Source organism: Achroia grisella, unplaced genomic scaffold, assembly GCF_030625045.1.
Source record: "Achroia grisella isolate CSIRO2021 unplaced genomic scaffold, CSIRO_AGI_Agris_v1 utg215, whole genome shotgun sequence".
NCBI lineage: Eukaryota > Metazoa > Arthropoda > Insecta > Lepidoptera > Pyralidae > Achroia > Achroia grisella.
The window spans coordinates 1987439-2012459 of NW_026712713.1; the positions used below are offsets into that span (position 1 = coordinate 1987439).

At 30.8% G+C, this 25021-nt stretch overlaps 3 protein-coding genes across 4 annotated transcripts in view; 1 reads left to right on the top strand and 2 right to left on the bottom strand.

Annotated features, from left to right (window-relative positions):
- Positions 1–420: 420 nt before the first annotated feature.
- LOC131842216 (hemicentin-1-like) lies at positions 421–9642 on the bottom strand. Its single transcript, XM_059190750.1, has 17 exons — positions 9493–9642; positions 7908–8149; positions 7242–7367; positions 6696–6785; positions 6133–6252; positions 5405–5570; positions 4282–4409; positions 4009–4084; positions 3476–3633; positions 2895–3063; positions 2315–2596; positions 2082–2154; positions 1462–1658; positions 1232–1369; positions 1022–1153; positions 697–818; positions 421–432 (listed from the first exon to the last, which is right to left on the bottom strand). The coding sequence occupies exons 1-17, from the start codon at positions 9605–9607 to the stop codon at positions 421–423; spliced, it is 2346 nt and encodes a 781-aa protein (XP_059046733.1). The 5' UTR covers positions 9608–9642.
- A 664-nt stretch (positions 9643–10306) lies between these two features.
- Positions 10307–17488, top strand: LOC131842185 (BLOC-2 complex member HPS5 homolog). Its single transcript, XM_059190715.1, has 5 exons — positions 10307–10471; positions 11342–11452; positions 12307–12546; positions 13469–15691; positions 16174–17488. Exons 1-5 carry the CDS (start codon positions 10376–10378, stop codon positions 16540–16542), a joined length of 3039 nt encoding a protein of 1012 aa, XP_059046698.1. The 5' UTR covers positions 10307–10375; the 3' UTR covers positions 16543–17488.
- A 3617-nt stretch (positions 17489–21105) lies between these two features.
- Positions 21106–25021, bottom strand: part of LOC131842176 (transcription factor SOX-5) — a 215164-nt gene continuing 211248 nt past the window's right edge. For both annotated transcript variants that reach the window (XM_059190705.1, XM_059190706.1), the window contains exons 6-7: positions 24252–24546; positions 21106–23909 (exon numbers count right to left, since the gene is read on the bottom strand). In XM_059190705.1, coding sequence (XP_059046688.1) covers positions 23663–23909; positions 24252–24546 — 542 coding nt within the window. In that variant the 3' untranslated portion in view covers positions 21106–23662. The remainder of the gene's footprint in view (positions 23910–24251; positions 24547–25021) is intronic.

Below are 25021 nucleotides of genomic sequence, written 5' to 3' on the forward strand. Positions count from 1 at the left end.
GTCGTGTTTTTCTTTTCCGAAAAACAAATTAAATTGTATAGGTAAAAAAACAACTGATGATATTTTTATTTATTACAAAAAATCTACAAGTGTCGTAAAAAAGTTGGTGATTATACTCTACTAAAGTCATGATTAAAAATCATAGTTATGGTGCATGTCCTATGTTAACTCGATATGTCTGCGATACGGAACCACGCCTGTTGCTAACTCGGCATGTGTAGTTGCCATCATGATAAATTGTAGTATTATTTAAAAATAAGTATTTTCCCATAACATTTGTGAAGGAACCATTCTGAAACGTATATAGTAAGCCCTCATTAAGCAATTTAATTAAACAATTTATATTATAGACCAAGACGTTATTAACAACAAATTTATAATCCAAAACTAACAGTAATTTGTTCATTCGTATCCATCTGGTTAATCTTGGAACTACAACATTAAAAATAAAAAAAGAATATACTGGGTATAGTTACATTAATAATATGTATTTATAATTGGCTTGTGTGAATTAATTGATGAATGTAAATGAACGAGTTTATTTGCGTCAAAACATTTGGCTAACTCGGCTTAGCCAAATGTTCTTTCAGAAATAAGAGACGTCTGACTATAGACTGTTGAACAATTTTTAATGTTGCTATAGTATGACAGAGATATTCCGATATCTTGACAACTAAAATTTAGAATTTAGCTTACCAAAAACCACCTTACAGTATCAGAAAGAGATATTGGTAATGAGCAACTTAAATTCATTGCCTTTTCTGTTGTTAGAAATATCTCACGCCAATTGCCAAATGTATCATTGGAAATAAGATTAGCTGCAACAATTAGTATTTTGTCACTGGTTTATATTTTAAATATAGATGAATCTAAGAACAAAAACGTTTTGTAACAAGAATTTTTTTTCGTCATATGACGGCAGTTAATAACCATTTGAAATTATGTTCAAGGATGACTGACTTTATTAAAGTATTTTATCAAAATAAAATAAGCTATGAGTAGAAATAATTAATATACTTACGATTGACTTGAACCTTAAACCTTTTTTGTTCAGTTCCTTTCTTGTTGGTTGCCGTACAGATATAATAGTTAGTGTCATTCATATCAGGATTATTAATAATAAGATAATAATCATCGATTACGAATTTTTCTCCTGAAATATTCAATATGTGTTATGAATAATATATTTTGAATGATAAATCACATGATTTATTGTAATCACGACTCGCACCTGATATAACTTGAGTTTCGTTTACTTGCCACGCGATTTCAGGTTTTGGATATCCCTCGACTTTGCATGGTATTCTTAAACTGATATCGTTAGTAACTGCATTTATAGTTGTTTTTATATTGATAATAGTAGGTGCACCTGTAATTTTAAAGAAATTATCAAGGGGGCAAATGTAATAAAATTGATGAACTGGATCGATGTGAATATTTCTGCTAGTACTTTCAATTTACCTTCCACAAACAATTCGGTTGCTGCGTCATCGCGCCCCGCAATGTTTACTGCCATACATTTGTAGCGACCAGCATGTCGTAAACCAGCACTTTCGATAACTAATTCATCGTTTGTTAAATTTATAAATTTATAGGTATCTGAATTAACATTCCTATATATTAATTCTACCTTCGGCTTAGGTTTACCAAGGCGGACTCTGAAAAAATAATTATTTTGTAAACTATTATGGTCAGGATATTTGATACTAATATAAAAATCAAATATCCTGACCATAAGTTTTCATTATCCTAAATTTCGATATTAGAAATATGTTAGTCTATCTCTCTACTTTTTATATTTGCACAACTACACTACAAAACGGATTTTAAGAAATTTTTATTATCAATACAATTTAATCACGAGGACGGAGATAAGCTATCTTTTGTGGTAAAAAAATGTAATAATAATAATATCTAGTATAAAGGAGTTAGTTAAACCACAGATAACATAATATTACATAGTCATACTAATCAACCTGTACGTATATTGCATTTTCGTATTTGTCATTATCATTTTAGCTATTAAAAGTCTGATTTGATTCCGAATTTCATTCTATATATATTTTACGCGAAATACTTACTTGCACGATATGATTACTGAGTCGTTCTGCTGCGCTACTATTTTGCCACCTTTTTTGTCAAAAAGAGGTCTAACTGAAAATGAAGACTTTAGAATATATTTTTTTCCCAATAAACAATATAAAATTAATAGCGGTTCTACATAGCGAATAATATTTTTATAGAATTCAAAAAAGAAGTATTAGTAAGTAATAATTTTAATTAATTAGCGAATTTATAAAGAAGGAAACCTTACTAAGATTTGTAACTAGAACAGTTTTTATTATCGTTGGTCCCTTGTAACCATCATCTTTTAGCATAACACTACAGCTGTAATATCCATCCTGGTATAGATCTATTGAAAGGATTTTTAGTTCCGCTTCGTCATCTGAAATAGAATATTTTCCATCCTTCGGTACAACATCTATCCATTTCTGTATAATTTGGTCATAATGTTTCCATGTAATTTTCATTGGAAATTTAGATGTAATAGTGCATTTTACAATTATGTCTTTTCCATATGCAATTCTTATGACCCCTAAAATGTTGATTGATATAATTAGGTAAATATTTACCGAAGTAGACTCTGTAGAAAGTTGTCTGCGTATCTCGTGTCGTCTCCTCTACCATAAGAAAATTATGTTAATGAATATAATAATGCTCGAGGTAAATATAGTCAAACATTTATTTTACAAACACAACAGTATTTTTATGAACTATATATTTTTATAACTTTGAACATTATATAAATCAACCATTATTTTTTTGTTCTGCATATTTTTCATTTTTCTCTCTGTGGAAAATTATATAATTATTTCTTTTAAAAATACGATTACCTTCATCATGGTCTTCGACAATGAATGGTGAATTAATATTTACGTCAATACTTTCTGTGGTACTTGTTCCTTGATTGTTAGTTGCAAAACAAAAATATTTTCCAGGAAGCTTTATATTTGATTTTCGTAGGTAACTTATGTAGCTATAAGGTAATTCAACCGCAGAACTCTGAATGTACATACAAATACAAATAATACTTATCAAGATATATAAGAAAGAACTGAAATTCACAAAAACAAGGTTTTATAGATGTCTCAATGATTTAGATGACAGTATTAACGATATAACAATATCATTCTGAATAACTTATAAATAAACAAGGAATAGCTTTCTTCGAATAATGAAATTCGAAGTATTCTAGTTAAAATATAATTACCATAAGCATGTTCATTAAATTTTAATGTAATTAATTGTGCAGTGTTAGCACACTAAAACACAAGACATTACTGATGAAACTTATATATTAGTACATCTTGTCACATACTTTCCGCGGTACGTTATAATAGACAATTATTATAATAAATGTCTAGACGTTAATTTGTGAAATTTAGCGGATTAGGCTGTTATTTTATTACTCTACCTCTGTTATCAGCTTAGTCCCCTGGTTGTCAGTCCATACGATGTTTGGAGATGGATATGCACTAACTCTACACGTCAACAATAGTGAACTATTGTAATCAATAGCTGTTTTTGCACCTTCACTAATAGTTGCCACAGGAATCTTGTTTTCTGGTAGCGCTAGAAAAAAAATGTTATACCATTTATAAAAATGGCAAACGTGAAATCTATCAGTGGGTACTGATATCTCCGATCTACTCTGTCTTTTAAATAGAGGAACACCTTCAAAAATATGAAAATAATAAATGCAGTTTTAAGATAATTGAAAAGCAGCTACTAATAGCGCTTAATGAACCAATAGATACCTACTGTTAATTTCTATAATAAGATTCTATGTTTTTAATAACTATAGGAATCGATTCTGAAAATGAATAAGTAATAAATATATTGACTGAAGTGGTTAAATATAGAAAATAAATATATATATTTTTTAATTCTGCAATAGTTGAAATTATAATATTACAAAACAAAAATGTATGTGTAATTGACACTTACTATATTTTTGGGCTTCTATTGGCGTATTTGCTATTCTTCTAATATGTCCACCTGTCTTCTCACTTGTGCCAATTATCTGTAATATTTTTAGTAAGTTCAAGAACAAATATAATTATTAAGCAAATAAACAGACAAAATATCACACAGAGCGATCTAATTCCAAACTAAAATGAGACAGTTGTTTCTAGACAATTGTTTCTAGACATTGTCCTGTATTTGTTTTCCACCATTGCCTTACTATTAAAAAAAAATGTTATTTATAAATGTACTTACCGCAACTTTGAACATGGATGTAGGCCACAGAAGAGCGTCAGTGGTATACATATCCTCATTAACTTTGTTAAGTGGTATTTCTTTAATTATATTTTCGTCCATGTCTAGGATCTGAGCGGTCTTTATTTCTATGTTATGATTCGAATCAGTAATAAATACAGATAAGTGACTTTTTGTACCTTAAAATTAATTAATTAATTTCTTTAATATTTATAAACAGTTATCTTTACATAGTATAAAATGATGTCATTTCCGCTGTCGGTTCGCTTAAATTTAAACTACGCAACTGATTTTTAAGCACTTTTTGCAATAGAGAGGTTAAAGAGAAAGGTTTATATGAATAATATGTGTACACCCGTATGAAGCTGAGGCGGTTAGCTATTTTATAATAAAGTACTTGTATTACTTCTTCCTTATAACTATACGATATTTTCAATCTTGAATATTTTATTCTCAATCTTGAACACATTGCATGAGTGAGTACCTGAATGTGAAACTTTTAGTGACTATTCCAAATTTATAGATTCAAGCCATATTACAAAAGTTCATTTAATCAATTATGCGGAACAAACATCGGATCTAGAATAATTATACATACCTAATCTAAAACTACAACTACATTAAATTCGGATGGAATTATCTTTACTGAAATTTATCATACATTGTCAAAGCGAATTTATAAAAGTAAAGCCTTCACTGTCTAAATGACTAATGCAACCTAACACGTACGTACCTTATAAAATAAAATTGAATTTATCAGATTTTTGTATAATATAGTAATATTTATTATAACACTATATTCTTCCTTAAACGTTAATGAAATTATTGTAATAATAAAATCTTTCCAAGCAGTTCCCCTTAGCGTACACTTAAATTGTGAAATGAACTACCTACATGCGGTTTTTCAAAAAGAGTATATTAAGGTTTCTTTAGGGTCGGTAACGCGCACGCGACACCCTGGCGTTTCAGGCGTCCATAGGCTACAGTAACCGTTTACCATATAATGGGCCGTATTCTTGAATGCCACCATAATTATATATAAAAAAAAATCTTATATATTGTAAATGTTCAAAGTATGAATCTGTATGATTGTATGATGTAGGTAGTTATGAATTTTACTCACCGCTAATTGGTTGGGAGATAGTGTCCTGTAATGACTTTGGTATTAATTCCGAAAATCCGTGCACAAATGTGAAGTCAGTCCGACCGAAAATATATAAAGATGCATATTGACTAGACCATACCTGCGCGGTGTAGTCACCAGCTATGGGGTTTATCAACTTTAACACCTGGTATCACCATAAAATTATGAAATTTAACTCTGTCTCATAATAAAATCAATAACAGATTAATATTATATAATTTGCACTTCCTACTAATATAATAAATGTAAAGTTTATAATGATCGATATACTGTTATAAATTTTAAGCTGTCATTATCTATACCTACAATTACGAAAAATCACGGGATCAAGTGAGTTTCAATAGTAGCAACAAACGAAGATGTGTGGAGATAGTTCAAAGTTTATTCAATCTACCAGTAGCTCTTCAGTTTACCAGTTATCATGGCGGTAGGAACTCCGCCTAAAACGTGGTAAGGTCTCGTGATTTTTACTAATTGTACGATGCCGATGTACGGATGTTTATTATACTTTCACACAAAACTACTAGAAACATTCGAATGAAATTAGCTATACAGGTAGATCATATCATAGAAAATACAATTACTTTTAACCGAATACAAGCGCTATAGAGCTTCTTTGTTTTTATATACGAGTTGTTCAACGCTGCCATCTAATATTAAGTAAAAAAACTTAGCTTAAAGTGTCCAGTTGTTATAATGTTTTTTACCTTAACGTTCGATGTCCACATATTACGTTCTGTTTTGATATTTGGTCCATTTACTTCTAGCTGTATTTCTTTTCCAGATGAGGATATAAGAGCATACTCAGTTTTATCATCAATGGTGAACTACAACATACTTTATAAATAAAAAAGGATACAATCTTAGTATAGTAGAACTCCTAAAAATGCACTTTTTATTGACAGTGATAATTTATTTCAATTTAATTTTTAGATCTCAAATAATCTGGTGGGAATTTCATTTCAGGGTTGATTGTTTGTTTGTTTGTAACACTTTATTGTACAGTAAATATATTTAAAATAACTAAGGATACAACGATCTTAAAAAATAAGTTGTACAATGGCGGAGGCAAGACGCAAATGATTTTTTATAGTCTATCTCTGGTAGATGGATACTTTATTACTCATACGTACATATTATTATTATTGAATTATTAGGTACTACTATAGATAAATAAAAACTAGGTATAGTCAATTAGTACTGGCGATTGATATTATACTCGTGGAAGAGTATATAATGGCATACGAAACTGCTGATTTAAAATACTCACTGTAATATTTGTCGATTTGTTGGGTGCTATTTGTCTGGAAGTGATCATATTCTTTGTTCCCTTAACAGTCTCTGTAATGTATGAAGGAATCTAAAATGGAGAAACAAAAGTTATTCTTTTAATTTAATGTACCTAATTTAAGTTGTCAAGCTTACGATTAGCCTTCTATAAAATTATATAAATTTAAATTTTCATAGTACAAGCTAATTATTACACGAACTTCCAATTACAAACACCATTTTTTACAACACAGGCAGCCAAGAAAACAGTTAAATAATTTCACGACACTCGTTAAACTCACATATCTATATGAATTATAATATCTACACCTACTTCTGCTGCCGATCTGCTTGCTTTCGAAACTTGCTGGGTTCCAATTCAAATAGTGGTGTGACACCGTAGTCCTCAGGAGTAGAAACTCATAAAAGGTACGTCAGTATATATAGGTACCTACCTATTTTTATGTCCAAAGAGTTCAAACAAGTTATCATTAATCTACAGCATTTGTATTTTAGTAATATAAAATCATAATAAGTTACCACTTACTTTTGATACTTCTTTCTTTTTTATAATGAATGCTTGTCCTGAACATGCCTGCGCTATTTTGAAAAAAACTTTAACGTTTTCATAATTATAATAACCTTCGAAATCTGCTGTTAATACATAAACTACCTGCAATGCAAAATGATTTTCTTGAATATTGCATTACTGATTACTGAACGTAGAGATTATCGAGCTCAAAATATTCTTTAAATACAAGGGTCTAATAAGAAGTTTTAAGTGTCAAATACTTATTATAGTATAATCAAATTTTAATTGATGATTTGAGATGTAGTTGCTTATGTTAACGGAATATGCAAGGCACCAATGGAATATGGAAGATGATCGGATGCTAGTACATGGTGGCGAATTTAGGGAATTAACCACGATGGTTTCTAGGGAGACCGCGTAGATGTGACCTGGAATTATTTTATCATCTTAAAAATAAAAATACAGGGGGTATTTTGTACAATGTATAAAGTATACTTTCTATAATAACTACTAGACTAGACGGTCTAGAATTAGAAAAAGCCCTAAAATTATTGAACCATTGATTGCGTTAGATAGTTAATTGAGAGCAAGAATTAACTGATACTTCGAAGGTTTTAATGTGTTGCTGAACCTTTAAGAGCAAAATATGCGATATATGAATTTTGGGCCTACATTTCTTACCTGAGTCTGTTTTTTTTGACATAGTCTAACAACATCGTCAAATAATATATAGTCTTTCGCCGGTGCGTCCGTGAATACATATATATCTGAACCAGGCAAACACTGTTCTAGAGCAAGTTTTGTGGCTCTGAGGGTTGGTTCGGGCCAATCACGGTTATCGTCACCATGGACTTTTACTGCAGCTAGTGAAGCCTCGAAATGAACGAGATCAGTCGACTTAACTACTGTATTAACTAATACATCTGAAAAACAATAATAATAACAATGCTGGACAAATCATACAGCGCCATGTAGACTCAAGCTAAGCAGAGCTTTTGTTATGTGTATCTATATAATGTTTTTTTTTATCATTTATTCAGATACAGTTACATTGAAGCACTTTTGAATAGTCATCACATTTTTTTTTCAATCTACCGCTCATTAGGAAAGCTGTCTCATCACAAGAAGAATGAGCAAGAAACTTGCGTGTTGCTCTTTTAAGTAATTTTGTTGTTACATAATTAATTAATATTTATGTAATGGTCATGGTGCGAGGAATCGAATCCGCTAATAGTCATCAGAAGTAAGGCGGTGCGGTGTGCTAAACAGCTGGACAAACGAGGCCATCAATTATATACTTTGTAATAAATTGAAACTTTGTATAAGGTTTATGTATGTTTATAGGCAACGATTATATACCACACATATCTATTAGGAAGTTAGTTATTCCAATTATATAGGACTAGCTGCACCCGAAACTTCGTCTGCGTGGATTTTACCCTTATTTTTCTAAGATAAAAGTAGCCTAAGTTACTCTGTAATAAGGAGTAAGGAGAGAGTTACTCCTTATTACATTAACTACCTGCCCATAAAAGTCCTGTCAAAATCGATCCATCCGCTTCAGAGATTAGCCGGAACAAACAGACAGACAGGATAAAATTGTAAAAATGTTATTTTGGTGTATGTACCGTATTTATATCTACTCATATGCATGTAGTAAAAAACGGATATTTCAATATTACAAACAGACACTCCAATTTTATTATATAGACAAAAACTTATATTAAAATAGTTTAAGTAACTGAGTTGTTTTGAATGGCAAAATACATTAGTACACAAAATCTTAGTCCTCAGAATTTCTATTGTTGAGTTTTCAGGCGTTTTATTGTACCTACACATGTATTTTACAGCATCTTAGATATTATCCATTTGTGTATTTACTATTTCAATTATATACAAACACAAAACGTACCTATAAGTTTTTTTCTATTTCCATAGACAGCGGTCCATGCTCTTGTTAATTCTATTCGTATTAATTTAATTAAAAAATTTTTACATCCTACGATATATAATTTATAAGTTCAATTACTAGGTAATGTTTATTTAAGTTTCAATTCAGTGTATTTCTTGGATAAGAATGCTATATATATTAGACAGGTATTATGTGTGATTTTCCTGTTGCATTGTTAATACAGTTATTTTAATTTGGAAGGGGGGAGGTGGGGACTAACACATGACTTATACTTACCTTTGAAACCATGACGATTAAAAATGTAAATATAAAATAATTATATTCTATAAAAATATATACTTTGAAGATGTTTACCTGGATCATTAAGTGATATGTGTATAAGATCTTCGATTTGACTGGACCGCTTACTAAGAATTACATCCAATATTTTACGAGCTCCATCTCGCACTTGTCTTATTTCTCTGGTCATAGAATACGTATCATCTATTACAAACACTAAACTGTGTTTTTTTTGACATGATGCTATTTTAATTTCTATAAATATTAATATTAAAGTAAGAGAAAACTTTTTTATTATCATTTTCAATATTGATTCGAGAATTGACGGCACCAATAACTAGCAGCTTACCAACAAACCAATTTATATAAAACAGGTAGGTATTTTGTGTTATAAATGGAATTCAGTTACTTTTCCTTATGAGAATGTGTAATGTCCTTAGCGACATCGGACTGTGTATGTGTGTTCTTAGTAAAAGAAGTAGGTAGTACCACCTAGCTTCTTTTACTAAGAAATTCCAATTTACTGCTATCTAAATAGAAAGCATAGAAAAGAATAGTGCTTTAGTATCTCTTTAACAATGATTTAATTAGAGAAATCGCTCCTTAATCAAGTTGAGGGTCCACCTGATGCAAGAAAAGTCGCTAATATAATATTGAAAATAGCATACAATAATACTATACTAACTATTATATAGTAAATAAATAGCATTTTCTAACTAGAATAAAAATGGTATTAGTTTTAGATTCTAAGTATAGATGGCGTTTGTCATTGAGAATGGAGCCGACTACTAATTTTACAACCTGAACCTAAATGTCAACGTGACATTGTCAATAAAATTCACATATTGAATGTCACTTTGGGAAAATAATTTTCTGAGTGTCTTGTAAATGATCAGTACTAAACAGTGAGCAAAATTTTTTGAATGTTTTTAATATAATGTGATTTATTTTTAACAACATGTCGTCTTGTAAATTGCCTCCGTATATATTACAAGAACTACCTGATATCACAGATTGTATAAGGTATCCTATAGAAAGTGTTCAACGCATAAAGGTTAGTCACCCACCGATCCCCTTGTGTTATTGTTTTTTTCTGGCATACAGTCAAATGTATACATAGATTTTTAATCAGTAAACAACTAATTATATTAAAGGACAAAAAATATATCTGCAATTTTTTATATATATTTTTACAGAAATTTCCATTGGAAGTGTTTTAGAAGTATAATTATTTTCCTTGACTATTTTGTTACTATAACTATTGTTACATATATTGATAAATCTCTTAATGTAACCACCAACAGGGTGTTGAACCATACTGAAACCCATAAAACCATAATTCAAAATTACATGTACATCACATAATTAAATCATGTTCTGTGATTACAATGTTTTGTTTGTATATGATTAGAATAACTAATGAACTGGTCTACCTAAAAGGTGATAACACCATGGACACCACATTAACTTTGACACAATTTTTGTGCTTTGCCACCCTTGTGACTAACATATTACTCTAACACAGTATTTTTTGTGACTAAAAAGTTATGCTTTTAATTTGTGCAAATGTTTTTAGAAGTATATTTTATTCTTTTGTATGGATGGAAATGGGAAAAAAAAAATGAAAAAAAAAATATAAATAATGTTTTACCAGGTTTGATTGCACATTGTGTATGATATTTAATTTAATTTTGATTATTTTCACAACTTGGAACATAGTTGTGTATTATATATATAAAATTATGTTGTAAGTTGTGAAATTGTATTTGTTACATCTTTTTTTTACTTGTGGAAATCCATCAGGGTACTGCTGAACTCCAACCAGCTAAAACATAACATATACATGGATGTGATATTTATCAGATCTAAAAATAACTTTGTAAAGAGCTGCAGTTTTCTTCATAGCGTCATTTTTGTCTTTCAGTATACGTGTTTCGATGTATCCAAGAGCCTCATAGCATTTGGTGCAACTAGTGGTGGTATTTACGTTTTCAATAGGAAGCCATGTGAATTTGTGCAGCTCATACCAAATAAGGTTTGAATTTTTTTGTATAATTGTCACAAACACCTTATATTTATTTTTTTACTATGTTAATTCTTCTGATGGCCACAGATCTAGTCTCAGCAGAGCAGAGGAATCTTTGGCTTACTGTTATCTTCTTGGCTATATTCAGCTTTTTATAATAATAATTATGCTTTTTTAGTGCTCCTACCTTACACTAATTATATGTACTTTTATTATTATTTGATTATTATGACATATACAATGATTTCAATCACTACACAGAAGAAATCATGTATAAAATGGATTAAAAACATACATTATATAGTTAACTAAAAATTGGCCTTAGTTCAGAGTTATGCTACACAAATTCCACAGTTCTATTTCATGTTATAGGTATTTAATGATACAGATATAATCTAGATTCTTTGTTAGATACCAATATGTGGTAGTAATTGTTATTCTATTAGCAAAAATGAACTTAAATAAGGCAGGACTAAGCTAAGATCTCATACCTCATGTCATGCAGTATCTTATCTCAACCTTCAACCAAAACATAGCAAGTAAAGTTGGACAGGGTAAACACAATTTATATCCAATCCCTCCAATAGATCCCCCATCCAATTCAAACAGGTATCGAAATTACGACGGCCTGAGTCTTGGTTCGAACACCCTAGTGATGCTCTTAGACTAAAGTGGTATCCATCAGTAGCGAATTGGCCTTCAGCCGCTCCATAAAGCCTTCTATGGGTATGGGAGTGCCTTTTGCAATCACCCCCCATCATCCGGTGAAGCTGTAAAGGCCTGTAGCATCCAACAAAATTAGAGTAGTCTGAAAAAAAAACTTAACATTTATGAATAATAAAGGAGTATAAAATATATTACAGGATGGTGCAATCACACGACTAGCTATATCGTCTGATGAGAAACACATTGGTTTTGCCAATGGCAAGGGTGTGGTAACAGTCACAGCATGTGATCAGTCTATTAGCGGTGGCTACTCTTCAGTAACTTCGAAGGAGCATCAGGGAAATGAAGTCACTGCCATGGTATGGGGAAGAAATAACATGTTATTCACTGGTGATGATGTTGCAAAAGTATCAGTATTGCAGCTACAAAGTTTTATTGTAAGTTTTTTATTCTACTAGAATATAAAAAATACAAAAACCCTGGACTTTTCACACAGCGCCCTCCAGTCACAAGCTAAACAGATACTATACGACTAATAGGAATTCTTAATAACATTTTTTTTTAATACATAAATAAGATACATATGGAACATCCAGACCAATACAAACAATCATACTCATGACTATAAATATTTGCATCATGCTAGGAATTGAACCCATAACTATTGGAAGTAAAGCTGTGTGTTAAACTGATAAACTACAAGATTGTCAATAAAATTAGAATGCCATGCCAGTAGTTGGGAGTCCACTTAATGATAGAAGCATTTTTTTAATAAATACGATAATCTAATTGTGCTTCAGCCTGCGTTAACGGTATGTGCTGGCTGGGCACCAGTGGAGAATGATAAGTTGAGCATGAGTTCAGTTCTATTAGCTAGTTTTGACAAATTCATCAGGAATGAACAACAATGACCATGTGGAGGTCAATCTGACATAGTACATTGCTAGCAACACTGTTAGTAGTTAATTGTTATAACTATATAAAAGTTATTTTTTGTATGCTAATATAACAATCACGTAAATGATTTACTCATCTAATGTTTAAAATGTAGCATAGTGTAGGATAAACCTGCTATTGTTGCAGTGAGTTAATGGGTTTGTGGTGTCTCTGGACCATGCTTTGTGACTAAATATGGGGAAGTTTGTGTTCAGCAGCAGCTGACAGATAGCTTGTCATAATAATGTGTTAAATAAACATCATTTAGCTACCTTAAAACCCTATAAAAAATATTTTATAAACACTTATTATTTTGTAATAATAGATATAATTATATAATAATAAACTGTAAAGTCTTATTATAATAAGTGTATTACAACATTTCCAATTAAATATTAATTAATATGTTATCATCTATTTCAGGCAAAAGCAATATTTCAAAGCTCGTCACAGACTATAATGAGTTTAGACTCTCGTATTTGCCAATTGGATGTAAAGGAAAATATGCTTTTAGTGTCAACTTTTACACGATGCTACATGTGCGATACATCACAAGAGCAATACAGACAAATAGGGTTAAAACTTAGGGATGGAGAATTTGGAGCATGCTTTTATAATAAAGAAAGCCATACGAATAACAATTTAGCACAAACTGTTGAAAACTTCACTGAAGTGAAAAAATACAATATAGTTGATGATGACACAGGATTTGCAGTGGGCGAAGAAATGGCTGGCACTCTTATCTATTGTGCACGTCCATCTTCTAGATTATGGGAAGCAACTGTTGATGGAACTGTAAAAAGAACGCACCAGTTTAAGCAGGTCCTAGCTAAACAACCAATGCAGTTATTTTCATTAGAATCTTATAACAATGATGTTAATCACTTAAATATCGAAAAAGAAATGATTGGTGAAGGGCAGTCTGTAAATTTTCCTAAATTATACAATGTGAATGGTGCCGTATTTTCATTTAAAAAAGATGCTATTTATTTCTTAAATTTATGTGACGTAGATTATACTACTTGGTTCACATTTGGTGATATTGCAGATTGCAAGATTTGTCATGACATTATATATGTATGGCTAACTAATGGTTCTCTATTAAGTTTAAGATACACAAAAATAGAAAAGTTTTTGGTGCAATGTTATATTGATGAGAAATATGTAATTTGTGCTGAGTTATGTGCCTTGTTTAAAGATTATTTGCTTAACAATAGCCTCTCATCTAAGTTACACATTCTAAGCGGTTTGAGAGAGAAATTAAAAAATGAAGACTTGTTAAAAAATATCACTGATGTTCTAGAAAAATTTGATGGTTTAAAGATGAACGATGCTACACAGATGAAATCTGGCATATATATTGTAGATAATACGTATCAAACTCAGACTTCACTTCTAGAAGACGATTTAAAAGGCGTCAAACAAAATGAAGACAGTAAATTCAGTACTTTGTCACCAGATGCTTTACAGGCTTTCAAAGAACTTAGCACAACAGTAACAGATAAACTGAATACCAGCAAGAAGATCTTAAAGGAAAAATGGGAGGATTTTGAAGGAAAAATGAAAAATTTTAATGAATCTCAACCAAAACCGGAACTTAGTATTCCTAAAAGAAATTCACCTGAAGAACTGTCGCCTGTAGAATATAAAGCAGTTGTGTTGGATGACACTATTATCTACAAAGAACCTAGTCAAAAGCCTGTAGACAATAGTTGTTTAGAAAAGGATAAATTGTGTAAAACTTTGTATCAGTTCTTTAGATTAAGTTTAGTGGATAAGGAAAAAGATCGATCGAATTTAGTTTCAACGATAGAGAGTAATGCCTGTGATGTTAATGAAGTTTATAATCTAATGTTACTATTAGAACAATATTGTATTGCTGTAGGTGCTTTAGAAGAATCAAAGTTCGCACCAAATAATATTTTTTTAACTTACCTTAGTAGTACGGTAAAGAAAGATGTTCTTTTAGATGCTATAATAAATGATGAAGTTTTATACAAATACTTTGTTGATTCATGTATCTCTGTGAATATGAAGACTCAAATACTTACTAATATAGGTTGCGAGTGTGGCTTCCCTCTACCATATACAAGAACAAACCAAATGCCAGTTTTTGCTGAGTTAATTGATGAATTTATTGAGAAGCAATGGTCAAGTCAGTCTAGGAACCAATGTTATGAAATGTGCAAACGGATGCCTTATTTGTGGAGGAAAATTTTATATTTACGCAGGAATGAAGATCTTTTAAATGTCCTACGAATATTGTTGCAGATGTTAGATGAAGGGCTACTGCATTCATTCTTGCCTCAGTTCACTATGGAATCTTGGGATAGAGCCTTACAGCTATATGCAACCTTGCATGCAAATATGTGTTTGAATTGTAATAAGAAATTTCATCATATATCTGTGAGAGATATGCTAAGTTGGGACGATTTAGGGGCGCTCATGATAAAGTCTGTCGGCGGTAGAAATGCTTTAACATTGATGCAGAAACATGCCAAGCTTATAGATATTGGAGAAATAACAATGAAATTTTATCATACCAGTTTAGTTGTGTCAATGTATGAAAAATACGATGCTACAATAACAGTACAGCTTACTGAGACCATCTACAGTTCTTATGACTTTGAGGATTCACGACTAGAGGTAATCATACATTTTGAAATGTTTATTAATTATTACTTAGTCAATATTGAATGACAATATTAAAATTTGCGGTATTCTGTCTTTCAGTTACTACTTATATAAATATTTGGTGCTATCCATATCATTGTGTAATAAAGGGAGGGAGGTCCTAAGAATACCTATATGTTACATATAGTATGATTAAAACACGAAATTAGAGCTATTAAATAAAACCTAAAAATTATTTTCAATTTTATTTATTTAAGCATTAGGTTCAAATGGGTTGTTAGCGCGTTTACACTCGATTTACAAGTGTAAAATTGCAAAACATGACAACACGGTCGTAACCATGTGTACTGGTGTGGTTGGAATGTGACAAGGGACTGGGTCAAAAATCACAGTTTTTTTTTGTAATATAAAATAATTTTACTATAAATATATATATTTTATTATAATATATAGTGTATATGGATATTTAGTATATATTGTTAATCTATTTACAGGTTTGTCGTCTACTCAGAAACACTTGTAATGGAGTGATTGCAAACACGGCACTGCCAATAACAATCGCTGCGAACTCTAACACGTGGGGATTGACACCTGTACAGATTAAAACGAACACGACCATTAGCGACAACTCAACCAACGGTAGTATTAAAATTAAAAACATTACTTTAAAAGATATTGTACAAAAGTTGCCAGAAATAATCATCTGTCAGAATGTTGATTGCATACTGTGTGGGTTGCCATTACAAAATGAAGTTTTAATCCAAGATGGCGGGTTATGGGTCTTCAAATGTGGCCATACGTTTCATGGCGCATGTCTGAATATTAATAAGGTAAAACTCTGCCCTTCTTGTCCTAAAGTTTAAAAGATCTTTTCTGCGATCTCATGTAATTGCCCTACCAAAGATCATAGTATAAAACTACTTTAATGTAATAAAATTTATAAAGCAGATAAATAAATGATCTAAATACAATAATATTAGTAATAAACATGTAGTATGGCTATCCAAATACTTACTTTTATAATTCATTATTCTATCAGCTTTAACTACCTCGTCTTCAAACTTCTGGCGTGCTAATAATATTATTACATAGATTTAATGCAATAAGTAATTAATGAAATGATATGGGTGTATTAATATGTACGTTTGTACAGTCAGCAAAAAGTTTTTAATAAATAAATAATAGAATATCTTTTCATCACATTTTCTTAATGATTTAGTTAAGTACTTAATGGATATTATTTTTTTAACGCTACAATTAGCATGTATATGTAATATCACAAATATTCAGTGCGGAAACTTGACTACCGTTACGACGTTTTCTATAGGTCATCAAATTTCAACCGTTATTGAGTTGAGTTGATATTACGACACCTGTTTCGTCGCTGGTCGAGGCATCATCAGGCATTGAATAGAGTTATAGCGTGTTGACTTCCGACTTGAAGTAGTGGAATGAACTTCCGCAAAATATCACCTAATTCAATTAATTTTTTTGTTAAGTCATAATAGTTATTAAAAATCGGTTTGTTTGATTTGAAAAATTGAATAACTTAATATTTTTGTTGTAACTGATATGAAAGTTTATGTTTTAAATTTCTACTAAATTGTTGATTAAAATTGAACTTTATGTAATATTTTAAGAGTGCGTGAAACATTTCTTATCGTGCACAAATAATTTTGTGTTCTTATTATTAATTTTACCGGGTGTTTGTGTGTGTTTAAACATAATAATAAAATAGCGCCAATTTATGTTTTATATATTCAGATAGATTAACATTGAATATTCTAATAATATATGTTAAATATAACTATGATTGTCTCTCATAAAAACATATCAAATAATTTCTTGCTTTTATTGTTATATAACAACAAAAAAACATTATTAACAAACAGCAAGTAAAGTTTATATTTAATATTTTTTATCTGGAATTAGTTTTTATTATTATATTCTCATAAAGAATTCTCTCGTTTTCTTTAATAATTTGTTATTTTTGTATAATGTTATTAAGTAGGTTTCTATAAAAAATATATCTGATCTGATGAATATTTTCATAGATAATGTAACTATGCATTGACGTCTTCAGCTATCGTTTTATTTAAAAAAACATTAATGTAGCTATGATTATTGTCACTCAAGTGGTTAAGTCTTCCTATATATTTTTCTGTCTATAAGTTTTTAAAAATAATATTATTTTATATATTTTTGAAGTAAAAATAAATTCATGTTAATTACTATGAAACGGTCAAATAATGTTGATATTAATTAATCTCAATAAATCGTTAGAATTTTTTACTTAAGTTGATGTACGAAAATCTCTTTAAATTAAATATTACTTGAAAACGGCTTGTTTAGGTCGATCTGATGTCATAGGATCGACTTTATCATCGTATTTGTATCTATGTACATTTAAGCTGCTTGGCGGTAGGAATATGTGAGCAAATGATTTAGTAAGACCGAGACTGCTGATAAATATGTTCTCTAAGGACAGTATACGTATCCTAGTGTTTAATTGCTTTACAATATGAGTACTGTGTAATATAGTACTTCATTAAACAGATAGATGTTTCAGATAGTGATTATTACATAAGAATACCTATTCTCACAATACATGAATATGTCTTATGAATTTGTAACACGAAGAGCTTTTAGAGTGTATTTCTCTTTACAATTGAATTCACGTCATTTTTTCCAGTATACTGGTGCTATGTATGGATTTTACGTGTGATTTTTTTATGCAGTACATAGAAGTATAAAGTGTATAAATTGAAAAAATAGTTAATATGCATTAATCCTTAAGGTGTGAGCCGTTTTAACTAATTTCGCAAATTAATCACTACATCCCTTTATTTGGGAATGATATTTAATTTTGATATTCCTTAGAATAAAATATTTCGTAAAGATATGTAAGATTTATAAATTATCAACAAATTATAATTACGTCTTTGGTCCGTAGTCATCAGCTTGAGATATTCGCCATTTTGCGGTGATACGAGTCATTATTTACTACAAAAACGCGCGATCTCGATTGAAGCACGCAATTTATACCAATATGAAATATATATGTATCTGAAAGAGTATACTTACAATATCTATGCCATTTTATTTAGTTTATGAAGTCGGTTTGTTGTTTTGTTAAAATGTTTATTTATTATATTTCTATTTCTCCTCTGAAATAGCGTAAGTGCGGAGGCAGCTGACCCTGCTTACTGAACGGAGTATTTACTAGTTCTATTTTGCGTATTTATATTTCGAGCTATATTTTTTTTACTCGATTTACTATCGTAGTCTTTTTAAGGCATTTTCCTGACGGAGTCTGCTGGTTTTTATATATGTATGCTCTTGATAAAGACTGTCTGTACTGAAAAGATTCAGTCAGTCGCATTAACTTTTGTACATATTGCCTATAGGGGTATATAATCAAATGTTGATTATATACCCCTGGCAATTTGTACAGATTCAGAATAGAAACGAAAAGTCACTAACCCCCGTCTATTCTGGTAGATAATTCTGATCTAATGTATTGACTTAAATGGATTTTTATTATTTTGTAATTCCGCTACCATTGGCATGTGTGAGATCACAAATATTCAATGCGGAAACCTATTACACCTGTTGGAAGTTTCTGACCGTTCCTATTAGCGATTAAATACCGACGGTTATTGATTCTACACCCATATTGCGAGACTTGTTACGCCTATAAACGAGACATCATCAAGTAATGAATAGAGTTTGGATGTAGCTTGGAAGCCTAGTGTTGATTGTTCGGCGACCAGACTATGACTGAGTCGCAGAACACCCAGTTTAATAAACCAAGCATTGTATTTAGATTGCAGCTTTCTTCTTGTACCTTATTACTCTTGAATTATACCAATGTATTAATTACATATATCGTGGTCGATGAGAGAACTATATTTGTACATGTCTCTATTACCATTCAAAACTGGATTGAATAAAAATAAATATTGAAATCTCGAGATTTGAGGACAGATCTGCCGTCAGGAAGGCGCCCAAGTCAAGTTTATATACTTACATATCAGACTCGTGATCTGAAAAGATCACGAGTGATCGAAAATATCTTTTAACTGGTAATTTAGAATAGCAACTAACGCTTATTGAACCCTTTAGCTTGTTATCATACTGATGTTTTGCTATTTTTAAAAATACTAACGTAAACATTTCTGTTATTTCTATTTCTGTTGTATTCGAAATAATTAGTAGTTGTGAAAATAGTATACAAATATACATGGACGACTCCTAGGGTCTGAAGTTAGCTTCAGATCCCAGGATGGGGAGTCAAGGGAGTCATGTTTGCTGCTTCTGGCTCAGGGAGGTCAAGTTTGAGTCGTCAGCCGAGTTGTTTTTTTTTTCAAAAGTTAATGCCCAATATATTGTAACGCATAGAATTTTCAAGGACAAACAACTGACCTCCTCGTATAATGTACTATTATTACATATAATGTACTTAATTAATATGATAAACCAATATTATGCACTAAATATACCTTAATGTAATATAAAGTAAGGATATATAAAATATTTTTGTAAGTGCAATAACTTAGCCATATCGTAATATTTTGTATACGTACATATTCTCATAATCGTATTTCCAGTGTATATACATTTGTATACATAATATTTATAATCACAATTAAAATATTGCAAGGAATTCCTTTTTTTATTTCGTGGTGTTGGTGTTACTAACTTTACTATCCTGTACGTAGATAATAAGCTGACACAATAAATTTAGTAGTACTATAATTTGTGTAGCTACATGTTATTAAGTATCTCTATCTGAGGGGCATTGTTAGAAATGTGGCTTGACGACTCTATTCCTAGTAATGTAACATGTTAGGTTGACCTCCACGCGATTCCCCATGGAAACTACATAATAAATTCCTAGTGAATGTGTCACGATGGGCTAACTGGCCTGACCTCACGTTCATCTTATCATCGTCCACTGATTACTTAAAAAAAACGTTACTTACTATTATTTTTTTAAAATATATACCACGTTATTATTTAAAAAAAAAGTTTAGCTATCCTTTTTTCTTACATTTTTCCCGGTAGAAGCCTACTCCAGATTCGCCTGTGACGAATTCTTGATATTTTGTATACATTCATAAATATAGCTCTCTATCTTCTCTTATAACAATTATAATATTAGAATGACAATTCAGAAATATCTGTAGTTATTACTTTTTGAGAAATTTATATCAAGATAGAATTGAAAGACTTTAGTTCTTTGATAAAAAGTAAGTATTTCCATTGAAAATTGCTTTATCATACATAACTCATCAACTGTTTGTTACAAATGTTGGTGGTATTACATGTCTATTTATTTGTTAATTTCATTGGTTATAGAATATATAATCTAATTAGAAATGAAACGAAACAGTATATTTTTAATATTTATTTTTTAATTACTTTTGGGTTTTGGCACAATTTTTAAATAATGTGTCCTGGTTTACACTAGGTAATAAAACCTAAACTCTATCTACTTATACATTTGAATAATTTTCGAATGCTAAATCATACTGGTAGTGGAGAATTAACAAATCAGATCCGTTCGCAAATATAATAATAATAAAAATAACAATTTGTAACTATTAAGTACATTTTTAATAAGTAATTGTTTTTTCTAAGTGATGTTTAATATAAGAACATAGTATATGGCAAGTTGCAGTTAAATAAACCTATTACAATCCATCGTAGATTTGAATAAATAAAAAAAAAGAAATATGGTGGAGATCTATAATATTTAAAGAAGACAATATAATAAGTATCGCTCATTAAATAAAATAACCACAATTGCTAACTTTTACATCAAAATATCGCATATTTACAGGAATTCAACATAAAAATAAATAATTTAACGTCACTGTCTAAACCCTTACACATTTATTAAGAATAATAGGTACCTACACACTACTTAATATGACAAACATTAATGTTCACGTACACATGATACTTTATTTACGACCTTAAACTAACTCTACATACAGTTCACATTTTACTGGCATACGCTTAAAAAGAAAGAAATAAACAAAACAAGTTTTATAATTAGAAAAATAAATAACAAAAATAAAAAAAAATGGCAACGAACAAACGTTTTTGATACGATGTAAGTTTACTATACAATTTGTTCATCTATTTACGTAGATATTATGCATGTACCGACTACAGCTTACCTTATAATAAATCTACTATATAAATTGCACGATTCGATAAAGCGAACTTTTGTTTTCTATCATATTGTTGTTTAATGTATAGATAATCCCACAGCGTCGGTGGGTTCATATACGAAAGTTTGTTTGTTCGAAATGGACATCTCAATGCCGAAGCAAACAATTGACTTATCAAAATTGACCACCATTCTCAGGTTGCTACTATTAATACTAATATTTAATTCCATTAATAAATTTTAATTGTATAATTAAATCAGCAGATTGACTTTTGACGCAATCGATTAAAATACCCCTCCTTTCGTGACAGACAAGCGCTTTCTAAAACCAGAAATTTCTTAGGCCAGAAATAGGTGAAATAATGGTACCCAAACTAAGGACTCTACAAAATTTACCTCTATATAGAGAGTATATTCGGTTGGTATTTTGATCTGTATAACAATACTGAAAACTTATTTAAGGATATAAATTAACTATAATAATTTATGATTTGTCATTTTATTGATTAATTTAAGATACGATTACGTTAAAAACCAAACTGCAGAAAGTCCGAAACGATTGGGTTTTATGGTCTATACAATGCCACCTGTAGATTTCTAACTATTACAGATAGATCTATAGGTACCAATGGCATATAATCTATGAGTATTTTATTTATTACAATCATTATGCTTTAATATCTCACTGGGTATAAACAGTTGTGTTCAAAACACATAAAATTTTCAAGCCTTTCGCTTCAAATTTTTGGTTTGATACATTTTAGTCGCTTAAGGCCTAGAGCATCTACAATTAATAAGTATAATGTTTAGTTAACTACTATTTATACATGGCCACTCAAAAGTCAAATAGTACCTCAATTTAACAGCTACAGAGCTACTTAATGATCTTAGACTAACGTTTAGCCAAAGTTTTATTTATCTACAAAGGGAATATTTACAAAAAAATTGCTTATTCTCTAAACAGTTACATACGCCTGGGTTTGTTGAAGTAAATATATACATTTTTTCCTAAGTTGTTAGTTTTACGTGACTGACGACTCTCATATCAATTAGAGGACCATAGAGCCGTCTATTTAAAGGTTACTCATAATTTTACCCATAATTCATTACACATAGTAATGATAATAATCACATTTATCTACCTATATACTTTCGCCTTTTTACAACGGTTTCATAGGCTCACACTCAATCAAGTGTCATTCGAGCAAGGTAAATTTATAAATACAATAAGCAATTATTCCAATACATTGAAAATAAAACAACTATAATCTCAGATGATCAATTCGAAATTATCTAAAACCCGTAAATATTCGATAATAACAATACCTACATCCACAACGTACGTATTTATTGAATAAAAAAAAAGTTATTGTCTATTAAAGCAGCTCACTCGAACCACACAGATAGAAATGTCCGTAATGTTATTAGTCTTAATTCACTAATGGAATAATCTCATAGCAAATAATTATTTGTAGATATATTAAACGAGAGATCCAATTGAGACACTGGCATTCAAAGACATTATTCGCTTAAACTATAGTTATTTATAATCACAAAGGAAAAGTGATGTAACACAGTTCATTAACAGTAACTAAGCTAAAGTCTTTATGTCTCACAAATCTAACTTGAAAGTTGAATACGATACAAGTTTCAAGTTTATTATAGCGGCCGGTCGAAATTGTACTACTACTGCTGGTAGGTACTTTGGGGATGAAACTCCTGAAGGCGCCTTACCAAGGGTGATGTGAGGGAGGGAGAGAGAGGGGCGCGGCGTGCGGGTAGGGCCAGCCGCGCGCCGTACCTCAATCATCCTCCCCGGGTGATAATGGCGGCGAAAACGCGGGGTTCATGTAATTTCCACCGTTCGGGGGCGGGGAAGAATTGGATGGTCCCGGTGAAGATAGAGGAAGAAAGCCAAGTTCACTCCCGCCATCTCTGCACCATAGTTGCCGCATCTCTTGCCTGCGTGAGCGCATCAGATTCTTGTATTCTGATATCCTCATTTTCTTGCCGTCAACTATACAAGTTCTCTTCGGTCTTGGTCGGTACCTGAAAATAGAATATGAATAATTTATTATTCTCATTACTATAATATTGTAGATACAATAATTTGTATTGTCATTTCACCTTACTTACGCTTCCACAATCTTAGTTTGACTTTGTAACCTTTTGTAGTAACCTAAGTGTGTGAGCAATAAAGAAAACTAAAAATTTACTCTTATATTATATACAGAAATGAGTTAACCAACCAACTGTCTCATGAGTTTGTACATGCTAGCAATCGAACTCGCGACCATTGGAGGTAGGAGTTTTAAACCACTAAACCGTCGAGTTTTCTCTTTCAGAGAATAGAATTAATGATCTTGTCAAGTAAGTGTAGGTATATCTAACCTGTAATCAGGGTGTTTCTCCATGTGCAGTTTGGACAGCCTCGACTGCTCTTCGTAGTACGGTTGCTTTTCAGCATTCGACATCGCCTTCCACCTCGCGCCGAGGATTTTCGATATGTTGGAGTTGTGCATATCGGGGCATGCCTTCAGGATTTTCCTGCGTTCGTCCTTCGCCCATACCATGAACGCGTTCATTGGTCTTTTGATATGAGGTTTACCAGCATCATCCCTTTTCGGCTGACGAACAAGCTTCGCCTTCTCTGCTTCTTCGGGTGGCGATTGACCCCACGATGATGCTGGAAAGTTAAAAGAAAAGATTTTTATAAATATAATAATAACTGTTATAAAATCAGCAAAATATGTAATATTTTTTTATAGATACATAATGTAGCGTACTCTTCATTGAACAATATTAAATGAAGAAAAAAATAATTAACATACAAAATAATCAACAAATATAGATAACTATTAACACCAGCCATAATGACGCATATAAAAGTTTGTATTGTGGGTACTTTGCATATTCTACATAATTTCTACGACTACATATATATGTATATACCTACAGAATTTTAACAAGTCTCTATAAATATTAATCATATGTTTGCTGTTTGAATAACATAAATTCCATTTTTTTTGTAACTCCATCTAATAAAGTTAAGCACCGTAAAATTGTTTATGAAATTTTAACATCGTATTTTAATTTTGGGTGGGTGTCTAAAGCGGAGAACTTAATCGGAAGCCAGTGGTAAGCTGAGCTATAAATTAACT